At 48.3% G+C, this 12500-nt stretch overlaps 1 protein-coding gene and 1 long non-coding RNA gene across 23 annotated transcripts in view; both read right to left on the bottom strand.

The window, feature by feature from the left end:
- Positions 1 to 2526: 2526 nt before the first annotated feature.
- LOC127631471 (uncharacterized) lies at positions 2527 to 6072 on the bottom strand. Of its 20 annotated transcripts, XR_007968964.1 has the most exons (4): positions 5023 to 6072; positions 4840 to 4941; positions 4753 to 4775; positions 3956 to 4089 (listed from the first exon to the last, which is right to left on the bottom strand). It is a non-coding gene; the product is annotated as an uncharacterized LOC127631471 (long non-coding RNA). The 20 variants fall into 20 exon arrangements; XR_007968966.1 differs by lacking the exons at positions 3956 to 4089; positions 4753 to 4775 and adding an exon at positions 2527 to 3090; XR_007968970.1 differs by lacking the exons at positions 3956 to 4089; positions 4753 to 4775 and adding an exon at positions 2527 to 3086.
- A 15-nt stretch (positions 6073 to 6087) lies between these two features.
- Positions 6088 to 12500, bottom strand: part of LOC127631470 (serine/threonine-protein kinase SIK3 homolog) — a 30919-nt gene continuing 24506 nt past the window's right edge. For 2 of the 3 annotated variants that reach the window (XM_052109591.1, XM_052109593.1), the window contains 3 exons: positions 7745 to 7874; positions 7183 to 7313; positions 6088 to 6454 (listed from right to left, as the gene is read on the bottom strand). In XM_052109591.1, the coding sequence (XP_051965551.1) occupies positions 7192 to 7313; positions 7745 to 7874 (252 nt within the window). In that variant the 3' untranslated portion in view covers positions 6088 to 6454; positions 7183 to 7191. Of the gene's footprint in view, positions 6455 to 7182; positions 7384 to 7744; positions 7875 to 12500 lie in introns of those variants that run through there. The other variant, XM_052109592.1, reaches the window with a different exon arrangement.

Genomic DNA, 12500 nt, shown 5'->3' with positions numbered 1-12500 from the left:
GCCCCTGAATATCAAATCCAAGACGAGTGGTGCAGCCAGGGCCGTATACGCCGTATGCTGACTTTTTTTACAAGGTTGTTGGTGTATAAGGATCAATATTTGTGTATCCCCTCGGTATACCCACTTGTTTTCATCGTTAGTTTCTCTATCTGCATTGGCTGTTGTTTGGTGAAACTGGAGATTCTTAGTTGTAATTGGGGCGTGATTACTTGAATTCTGCCACTGAGAGTCCATGAGACACCCTCATGCTGAAGCAGTATCAGGTCAAATTAATGAAGAAAATATGAAGAAATCCATGAGTGATACCGTTATTCCCCGGGCGGACCGGAGCCAGTCCTCTGACCCCTGGTGGATGGAACGCCCCTCCGTGTTTTGGCTGCTGGTAGGGAACTCCACCGCTCCAGGCGGTCGGCAGCAACTTCTCCATACCCTGGTGGATGCCCACGGCTGATCCTTTGGGTGGATGGCAGTGGCGAGGACATGACAGCACCTCCCTCCACCTTCCCGGGTTTCAGCACCAATATAACAAGGTTAAAATGGGAAAGGAGGCGGCAGGAACCGTCTGAACAGTCAAAATAATATTTAATAAGCACTTAAACAAAAAGACACACAACATAAACACACACATGGCAGCTGCATGTGCCTCTCTCTCTCCAACTGCCATGCTCCGCCGCAGTTATCCCTCTCCTTGGCTGATCAGCCCAATTGGGGGCCGGCCGTGCGTAGTCATGGCCTGGCCCCTCCCTCCTCCTCGTCACACTGAGCTTTAAAGGGAGTGGCCAAAACCTGACATAGGTCTGTATGTGTAAAATAAACTCCAGCAAACGTAAATGACTTGTGTTTGTGGCATAAACATTTAACACAGAAATACTGTGATATGAACGGTTCCGTCTTCCCTTTGTTGCGGACACACTTTGGGTCTACCTGCTTCTAGTAACCAATCAAATGACCAGTTTACTCTGACCTGATTGGTTTAATAATGTGACAGACCGCTTCTTCATACGGCTCAGCGTCGTTCCTCTGGGTATCCCTCCCATTTCTCCCCAATTTGCCCAATGTGCTCCAAGTCCTCGTGGTGGCGTAGTGACTCGCCTCAATCCGGGTGGTGGACAAATCTCAGTTGCGCATCTTATCACGTGACTTGTTGAGCGTGTTACCATGGAGATGTTCCGCGTGTGGAGGCTTCACGCTATTCTCCGCGGCATCCACGCACAACTCACCACACGCCCCACCAAGAGCGAGAACCACATTATAGTGACCACGAGTAGGTTACCCCATGTGACTCTACCCTCCCTAGCAACCGGGCCAATTTGGTTGCTAAGGAGACCTGACTGGAGTCACTCACCGCACGCCACACCGAGAGCGAGAACCACATTATAGCGACCATGAGGAGGTTACCCCATGTGACTCTACCCTCCCTAACAACCGGGCCAATTTGGTTGCTAAGGAGACCTGACTGGAGTCACTCACCACACGCCCCACCAAGAGCGAGAACCACATTATAGCGACCATGAGGAGGTTACCCCATGTGACTCTACCCTCCCTAGCAACCAGGCCAATTTGGTTGCTAAGGAGACCTGGCTGGAGTCACTCAGCCCGCCCTGGACTCAAACTCACGACTCCAGCTGTGATAGTCAGGATAGTAGGAGTGGTGGTGGTGTAGTGGGCTAAAGCACATAACCGGTAATCAGGAGGTTGCTGGTTTGATCCCCACAGTCACCACCATTGTGTCCTTGAGTAAGACACTTAACTCCAGGTTGCTCCGGGGGGATTGTCCCTGTAATAAGTGCTCTGTATAATACATTAGTACTCAGAAGGTTGCTGGTTTGATCCCCACAGTCACCACCATTGTGTCCTTGAGTAAGGCACTTAACTCCAGGTTGCTCCGGGGGGATTGTCCCTGTAATAAGTGCTCTGTATAATACATTGGTAATCAGAAGGTCACTGGTTTGATCCCCACAGTCACCACCATTGTGTCCTTGAGTAAGACACTTAACTCCAGGTTGCTCGGGGATTGTCCCTGTAATAAGTGCTCTGTATAATACATTGGTACTCAGAAGGTTGCTGGTTTGATCCCCACAGTCACCACCATTGTGTCCTTGAGTAAGACACTTAACTCCAGGTTGCTCGGGGATTGTCCCTGTAATAACTGTAAGTCAGCTTTGGATAAATGTACTACAAATGTAAATGTAGTTAGCGTCAATACTCAGCTGAGGTACACAGACCCCGTGTTATGTTTGTTGATATATTATTGGCATAAAAACAATGTTCACAGGTTTACTCATATCCCATTTTAATATGCAGAGACAGCTATGAGAAAGTATTGTAACATGGTAAAGCTTCTGCTTCAAGCTCAATTGTCGACATAACGTTGATTACGATAACAACAATTCAACCCTCGTTTATGTAGAATAATAAGCAGAAATTGTGTTTACACTGAGGCACATGGACGGGAATGGGTCTGAAAAGGGATTTACTTGCATTATGCAGTTAACCTGTTAACAGACACATTAACATATAAACATATCACCATCTGATGCCATGGCACAACACCAGTATTCAAGGGGCACACTGACGCCCCCTGCTGGTTAAATAAGAGACAGCACACACTTCTCTCATAGTAACTTCTTTATTTATATATATATGTTTTATTTCTCTCACTTTGTTTGGAATTCTTTTTGAACCATTGTTGTTGCACTTCAGTATTTCTCCAAAAACATAAAGCCAAAAGAGAACAAATAAAAGCAGATAGAAAGGGACGAATGATGATGAGGATGAGTTATCATCTGCTCTTCATCCACACACACACACCTGTCTCACTCCACATCACATGACAGTTATTCGTTTGGTCAGACTGAAGGTGAACGATGAAGCGATGACAGAAATGATCAAATCTGGCCGTGTGTTACTGTAGAAACCGTTCAAACGACATCCGGTCAATCATTTCTGCTTTAAACTGAGAAATACAAAGATCAGTGTGAAATGAAGCTCTCTCTCTCTCACACTCACTCACTCTCACTCACACTCACTGTGTCTCTCTCACACTCTCTCTCTCTAACTCTCTAACACACACACTCTCTCTCACACTCACTCACTCACACACTCTCTCTCTCTAACTCTCTAACACACACACTCTCTCTCACACTCACTGTGTCTCTCTCACACTCACTCACTCTCACTCACACTCTCTCTCACACTCTCTCTCACACTCTCTCTCTCTAACTCTCTAACACACACACTCTCTCTCACACTCACTGTGTCTCTCTCACACTCACTCACTGTGTCTCTCTCACACTCTCTCTCTCTAACACACACACTCTCTCTCACACTCACTGTGTCTCTCTCACACTCACTCACGCTCACTCACACACTCTCTCTCTCTCTAACTCTCTAACACACACTCTCTCTCACGCACTCACTGTGTCTCTCTCACACTCACTCACGCTCACTCACACACTCTCTGTCACTCTCTCTCACACTCTCTCTCTCACACACTCTCTCTCACACACACTCTCTCTCTCTCTCACTCCACCTCACTCACTGTGTCTCTCTCACACTCTCTCTCTAACTCACACACTCTCTCTCACTCACTGTGTCTCTCTCACACTCTCTCTCACACTCTCTCTCTCTAACACACACACACACTACTCTCTCACACTCACTGTGTCTCTCTCACACTCTCTCTACTCACTCATCTCACTCACTGTGTCTCTCTCACACTCACTCACTCTCACTCACTCACTGTGTCTCTCTCACACTCACTCACTCTCACTCACTCACTGTGTCTCTCTCACTCACTGTGTCTCTCTCACACTCACTCACTGTGTCTCTCACACACACACTCTCTCTCTCACACTCACTCACTGTGTCTCTCTCACACTCACTCACTGTGTCTCTCTCACACTCACTCACTGTGTCTCTCTCACACTCACTCACTGTGCTCCTCTCTACACACACACTCTCTCTCACACTCACTCACTGTGTCTCTCTCACACTCACTCACTGTGTCTCTCTCACACTCACTCACTCACACACACTGTCTCTCTCACACTCACTCACTGTGTCTCTCTCACACTCACTCACTCACACCTCACTGTGTCTCTCTCACACTCACTCACTCTCTACACTCACTGCTCTCTCTCACACACTCTCTCACTCTCTCACTCTCTCACTCACACTCACTCTCTCACACTCACTGTGTCTCTCTCACACTCTCTCTCTCACCACACTCTCTCTCACACTCTCTCTCTCACTCTCTCACTGTGTCTCTCTCACACTCTCTCACTCTCACTCACTGTGTCTCTCTCACTCTCTCACTCACGTCTCTCTCACACTCACTCACTGTGCTCTCTCTCACACTCACTCTCTCTCACTCACTGTGTCTCTCTCACCACTCTCTCTCACTCTCTCTCACACACACTCTCTCTCTCACTCACTGTGTCTCTCTCACACTCTCTCTCTCTCACACTGTGTCTCTCTCACACTCTCTCTCTCTCACTCACTGTGTCTCTCTCACACCTCTCTCTCACACTCACTGTGTCTCTCTCACACTCTCACTCACTCCTCACTCACTGTGTCTCTCACACTCACTCACTCTCACTCACTGTCCTCTCTCACACTCTCTCACTCTCACTCACTGTGTCTCTCTCACACTCTCTCACTGTGTCTCTCTCACACTCACTCTCTCTCACACTCTCATCTCACTCACTGTCTCTCTCTCACTCTCTCTCTCTCACACTCTCTCTCTCACACTCACTGTGTCTCTCTCACACTCACTCACTGTGCTCTCTCTCACACTCACTCACTGTGTCTCTCTCACACTCCTCACTCATCTCTCACCTCACTGTGTCTCTCTCACACTCACTCACTGTGTCTCTCTCACACTCTCTCACTCTCACTCACTGTGTCTCTCTCACACTCACTCACTGTGTCTCTCTCACACTCACTCACTCACTCACTGTGTCTCTCACACTCACTCACTGTGTCTCTCTCACACTCACTCACTGTGTCTCTCTCCCACACTGCTCTCACTCTCACTCACTGTGTCTCTCTCACACTCACTCACTGTGTCTCTCTCACACTCACTCACTGTGTCTCTCTCACACTCACTCACTGTGTCTCTCTCACACTCTCACTCACTGTGTCTCTCTCACACTCACTCACTCTCACTCACTGTGTCTCTCTCACACTCACTCACTCTCACTCACTGTGTCTCTCTCACACTCACTCACTCTCACTCACTGTGTCTCTCTCACACTCTCTCTCTCTCTCTCCCGCCTCATTTGGATAAAACATTAATATTGGAACACAAAACAAACCTGCATAAAGATCAAATATACAAAAGCTTCCGCAGACACATAACTGATAGTAAAGCTTTGGAACAGAAACGGCTCTGTATAAAATATCAGCAACATCAACACTGAAAAAATATTATTTTCAAGTGAAAAATATTGAAATATTCTTGAATCAACATCCGTTTACTTGACGAGGAGAATGATGTCAGATACTTGCATTAAATTAAATTAAATGTGTTTTCTTCATCTTGTTTTAAAGATACTTTTACTGGAAAACACTATAAATACTGATTGAGAAAATGAACTTTTGCAGCATTTGTCAAACTACCCACAATGCATCTGTCATTGACATCAGAGAGAGAGAGACACAGAGACATAGAGAGAGAGACAGAGACATAGAGAGAGAGTGAGAGAGAGAGACACAGAGACATAGAGAGAGAGAGAGTGAGAGAGAGAGAGAGATGGATGGATGGATGGAATGAAGGAGGTTGAACAGGAAACGGAAGAAAAGCAAAAGAACGAGTCAAAAACTGAAAGTGCAAAATTCACTTTTGTGGACACAAACGCAGCTGTTCTCTTGATGCAACATAGAACCGTTTTAATAATAATAATAATAATCATTTGTTTAATAATGTCATAACCATAAAACGTCTTTTACAGAAATCATAATTCCTACAGAACATTAGCCATAAAAATGCATAAAAAAAAAAGGTGATGAGAAAGGAGCTCGAATGAGAGTCAGCCGTCCTGTGTGACATCACAGCCGACCGAATGATCCTCCGGCGCTAGCGGTCCAGCACTGACGTCACGTCAAATACTTTGGGTTTGTGGCGTTTGACGTCTCTTTGTGTGTGATTACATAAGACTGTGTGTATGCCTCGAACATCGGAGCGCGCCGAGAGCGCTGCTATGGCAACGATAAGAGGGGGTGTTGGGGTGGGGGAGGGGTGGATGATTATTGGGTGGCAGCAGACAGGCGGCACACGCCGAATCCATTCGAAGAAAACCTCAACGTTATGACAGCCAATGGCGTTGAAGAGGAAGCCGAGTGCTCCGCCCCCTGCTTGCATGCCACACCCACTGCCCCCCCGACAGACAGACGATGGATTTGGCATGACAGCACATCAGACGAATATGAGCTTTATACAGCAAATACACCCCTGAGAGAGAGAGAGAGAGAGAGACAGAGAGAGAGAGAGAGAGACAGAGAGAGAGAGAGACACATGGAATATTAATGTTACAGACAGATCCTCAAACACTGAACTACTTTGTAACAATTTGTACATGTGAAAGAAACCAAATTGGCCCGGTTGCTAGGGAGGGTAGAGTCACATGGGGTATCCAAATTGGCCCGGTTGCTAGGGAGGGTAGAGTCACATGGGGTATCCAAATTGGCCCGGTTGCTAGGGAGGGTAGAGTCACATGGGGTAACCAAATTGGCCTGGTTGCTAGGGAGGGTAGAGTCACATGGGGTAACCTCCTCGTGGTCACTATAATGTGGTTCTCAGCTCTGGGTGGGAGTGTGGTGAGTTGTGTGTGGATGCAGCGGAGAATAGCGTGAAGCCTCCGACGCTTACATCTCCATGGTAACACACTCAACAATTTGGTTGCTAAGCAGACCTGACTGGTGTCACTCGCCACACTTCCATTGAGAGCTGAGAACCACATTATAGCGTACCACGAGGAGGTTACCCCATGTGACTCTACCCTCCTAGCAACCCGGCCAATTTGGTTGCTAAGGAGACCTGGCTGGAGTCACTCAGCATGGCCTGGATTATCATTGTTATACAGATTATTACATTTATAAAGTCAGTGTGAACAGATGTTGGCACACTGCTGTACATGCACACGCGTGTGCGTGCGTGTGTGTGCGTGTGTGTGTGTGTACCTGTGTTTGTTAGACTCCGGCCTGCTCCACACTGTACTGCAGCTCAGGCGTCTTGTAGCTTAGCAACATGTCACCGGTGCAGGACGACGCGTAACACGACACAGAGTGTAGCTCCGCCTCCACATCACACGCTACACACACGCACAAACATCATGAGTTGACATCATCACATGGGCGGGGCTCTAGCAGCATACACGTTATCTGTTGGTCAATATCATGATTGAGGTGTAAACAGGAACAGTTAGGTTGGTCTGGTCGGGACAGTAGTTTATATTTTCACTGGCAAAAATATATTTTAATATTTCATACAATCAAGACATCACACAAAACTACGTGTGTGAGGCATAAAACACATGTGTGTGATCAACAAACACAAGACTGGCCGACTGACAGCACAGCTCAACAGTTTACACCTGTGTGTGTGTGTGTGTGTGTGTGAGAGAGAGTGTGTGTGTGTGTGTGAGAGAGAGTGTGTGTGTGAGAGTGTGTGTGTGTGCATGCATGCGTGCGTTTGTGCATGTATGTGTGTGTGCGTGAGTGTGTGTTTGCGTGTGTTACACACCCGGCCCCTCCCTCTGCTGCAGCTGCTGGCTTCCTGTCAGAGACGATTGGCTGAGGATATCTGACATGCGGGCGGAGCTTAGCACCTTCCCAGCCAATAAGCTCATTCCAGACATAGGCTCCACCTGCTCCTACAGGAGAAAGAGGTCAAGGGGTCAACAGTAAAGTCCAAAGTCACACACTCACACACTCTCTCACACACACACACACACACTCACACACTCTCTCACACACACTCACACGGCGCAGCGGTCCGCACTGACGTCATGTCAAATACTTTGGGTTTGTGGCGTTTGGTAATGATGTCTCTGTATGTGTGTTTACATAAGACTGCGTGTATGCCTCGAACACACACGCACGCACCCGCACGCACTCTCACACACAGACAGACACTCACACTGACACACACACACACACACACTGACACACTCACACTGACACACTCTCACACTGACACACTCTCACACACTCACACACTCTCACACTGACACACTCTCACTCTCACACACACACTGACACACTCACACTGACACACACACACACACACTGACACACTCTCACACTCACACACTCTCACACTGACACACTCTCACACTGACACACTCTCACTCTCACACACACACTGACACACTCACACTGACACACACACACACACACTGACACACTCTCACACTGACACACTCTCACACTGACACACTCTCACTCTCACACACACACTGACACACTCACACTGACACACACACACACACACTGACACACTCTCACACTCACACACTCACACACTCTCACACTCTCACACTCTCACACTCACACTGACACACTCTCACACTCACACTGACACTCTCACACACTCACACTGACACACTCACACACTCACACTGACACTCTCACACTGACACACTCTCACACTCTCACTCTCACACTGACACTCTCACACTGACACACTCTCACACTCTCACTCTCACACTGACACTCTCTCACACTGACACACTCACACTCTCACTCTCACACTCACACTCACACACTCTCACACTCACACACTCTCACACTCTCACACTCTCACACTCACACACTCACACACTCTCACACTCTCACACTCACACTGACACTCTCACACACTCACACTGACACACTCACACACTCTCACACTCACACTGACACACTCTCACACTCTCACACTCACACTGACACTCTCACACACTCACACTGACACACTCTCACACTCACACTGACACACTCTCACACTCTCACACTGACACTCTCACACACTCACACTGACACACTCACACAGACACTCTCACACACTCACACTGACACACTCACACACTCACACTGACACTCTCACACACTCACACTGACACACTCACACTGACACACTCTCACACTCTCACACTCACACTGACACTCTCACACACTCACACTGACACACTCACACACTCTCACACTCACACTGACACACTCTCACACTCACACTGACACTCTCACACACTCACACTGACACACTCACACTCACTCACTCTCACACTCTCACACTCACACTGACACTCTCACACACTCACACTGACACACTCACACACTCACACTGACACACTCTCACACTCTCACACTCACACTGACACTCTCACACACTCACACTGACACACTCTCACACTCTCACACTCACACTGACACACTCTCACACTCTCACACTGACACTCTCACACACTCACACTGACACACTCACACACTCACACTCTCACACACTCACACTGACACACTCACACACTCACACTGACACACTCACACACTCACACTCTCACACTCACACTGACACACTCTCACACTCTCACACACTCACACTGACACACTCACACACTCTCACACTCACACTGACACACTCTCACACTCTCACACTGACACTCTCACACACTCACACTGACACACTCACACACTCACACTGACACTCTCACACACTCACACTGACACACTCACACACTCACACTGACACTCTCACACACTCACACTGACACTCTCACACTGACACTCTCACACTGACACTCTCACACTGACACACTCTCACACTCACACTGACACTCTCACACACTCACACTGACACATTCACACACTCACACTGACACTCTCACACACTCTCACACTCACACTGACACACTCTCACTCTCACACTGACACTCTCACACACTCACACTGACACACTCTCACACTCTCACTCTCACACTGACACTCTCACACACTCACACTGACACACTCACACACTCTCACACTCACACTGACACACTCACACACTCACACTGACACACTCACACTCACTCACTCTCACACTCTCACACTCACACTGACACACTCACACAGACACACTCACACTCACTCACACTCACACTCACACACTCTCACAGACACACTCTCACACTCACACTCACACACTCACTCACTCTCACACTCACACACTCTCACTCTCACACTGACACTCTCACACACTCACTCTCACACTCACACTCACACACTCTCACTCTCACACACTCACACTCACACACTCTCACTCTCACACTCACACACTCACTCACTCTCACACTCACACACTCTCACTCTCACACTGACACTCTCACACACTCACACTGACACACTCACACACTCTCACACTCTCACACTCACACACTCACACACTCACTGACACACTCACACACTCACACACTCACACTGACACACTCACACTGACACACTCACACTCACTGACACACTCTCACACTCACACACTCACACACTCTCACACTCACACACTCTCACACTCACTCACACACTCACTCACTCACACACACACACACTGACACACTGACTCACACTCTCACACTCACACACTCACTCACACACACACTCACACACTCTCACACACTCACACACACTCACACACACACACTCACACACTCACACACTCACACACTCACACTCACACACTCACACACTCACACTCACACACTCACACACTCACACACTGACACACTCACACACACACTCACACACTCTCACACTGACACACTCTCACACTGACACACTCTCACTCTCACACACTCACACACTCTCACACTGACACACTCTCACTCTCACACACACACTGACACACTCACACTGACACACACACACACACACTGACACACTCTCACACTCTCACACTGACACACTCTCACACTGACACACACACTGACACACTCACACTGACACACACACACACACACTGACACACTCTCACACTGACACACTCTCACACTGACACACTCTCACACTGACACACTCACACTGACACACACACACACACACTGACACACTCTCACACTCACACACTCTCACACTCTCACACTCACACTGACACACTCTCACTGACACTCTCACACACTCACACACTCACACTGACACTCTCACACTGACACACTCTCACACTGACACACTCTCACACTCTCACACTCACACTCTCACACTCTCACACACTCACACTGACACACTCTCACACTCACACTCACACTGACACTCTCACACACTCACACTGACACACTCACACTGACACTCTCACACTGACACACTCTCACACTCTCACTCTCACACTGACACTCTCTCACACTGACACACTCACACTCTCACTCTCACACTCTCACTCTCACACTCACACACTCTCACACTCACACACTCACACACTCACACACTCACACACTCTCACTGACACTCTCACACACTCACACTGACACACTCACACACTCTCACTGACACACTCTCACACTCTCACACTGACACACTCACACACTCACACTGACACTCTCACACACTCACACTGACACACTCACACTCTCACACACTCACACTGACACACTCACACACTCACACTGACACTCTCACACTGACACTCTCACACTGACACACTCTCACACTGACACACTCTCACACTGACACACTCTCACACTCACACTGACACTCTCACACACTCACACTGACACATTCACACACTCACACTGACACTCTCACACACTCTCACACTCACACTGACACACTCTCACTCTCACACTGACACTCTCACACACTCACACTGACACACTCTCACTCTCACACTGACACTCTCACACACTCACACTGACACACTCACACACTCACACACTCACACTCACACACTCACACACTCACACTGACACACTCACACTCACTCACTCACACTCACACTGACACACTCACACAGACACACTCACACTCACTCACTCTCACACTCACACTCACACACTCTCACTCTCACACTGACACTGTCACACACTCACACTGACACACTCTCACACTCACACTCTCACACTCACTCACTCACTCTCACACACTCTCACTCTCACACTGACACTCTCACACACACACTCACACACTCTCACTCTCACACACTCACACTCACACACTCTCACTCTCACACTGACACTCTCACACTGACACTCTCACACTCACACACTCACTCACTCTCACACTCACACACTCTCACTCTCACACTGACACTCTCACACACTCACACTGACACACTCTCACACTCACACACTCTCACACTCTCACACTCTCACACTCACACTGACACTCTCACACTGACACACTCTCACACTGACACACTCTCACACTGACACACTCTCACACTCACACTGACACTCTCACACACTCACACTGACACATTCACACACTCACACTGACACTCTCACACACTCTCACACTCACACACTCACACTGACACACTCTCACTCTCACACTGACAC

The sequence above is a fragment of the Xyrauchen texanus genome, chromosome 38, assembly GCF_025860055.1.
Source record: "Xyrauchen texanus isolate HMW12.3.18 chromosome 38, RBS_HiC_50CHRs, whole genome shotgun sequence".
Taxonomy (NCBI): Eukaryota; Metazoa; Chordata; class Actinopteri; order Cypriniformes; family Catostomidae; genus Xyrauchen; species Xyrauchen texanus.
This window is presented reverse-complemented; position numbering and strand designations above follow the sequence as displayed.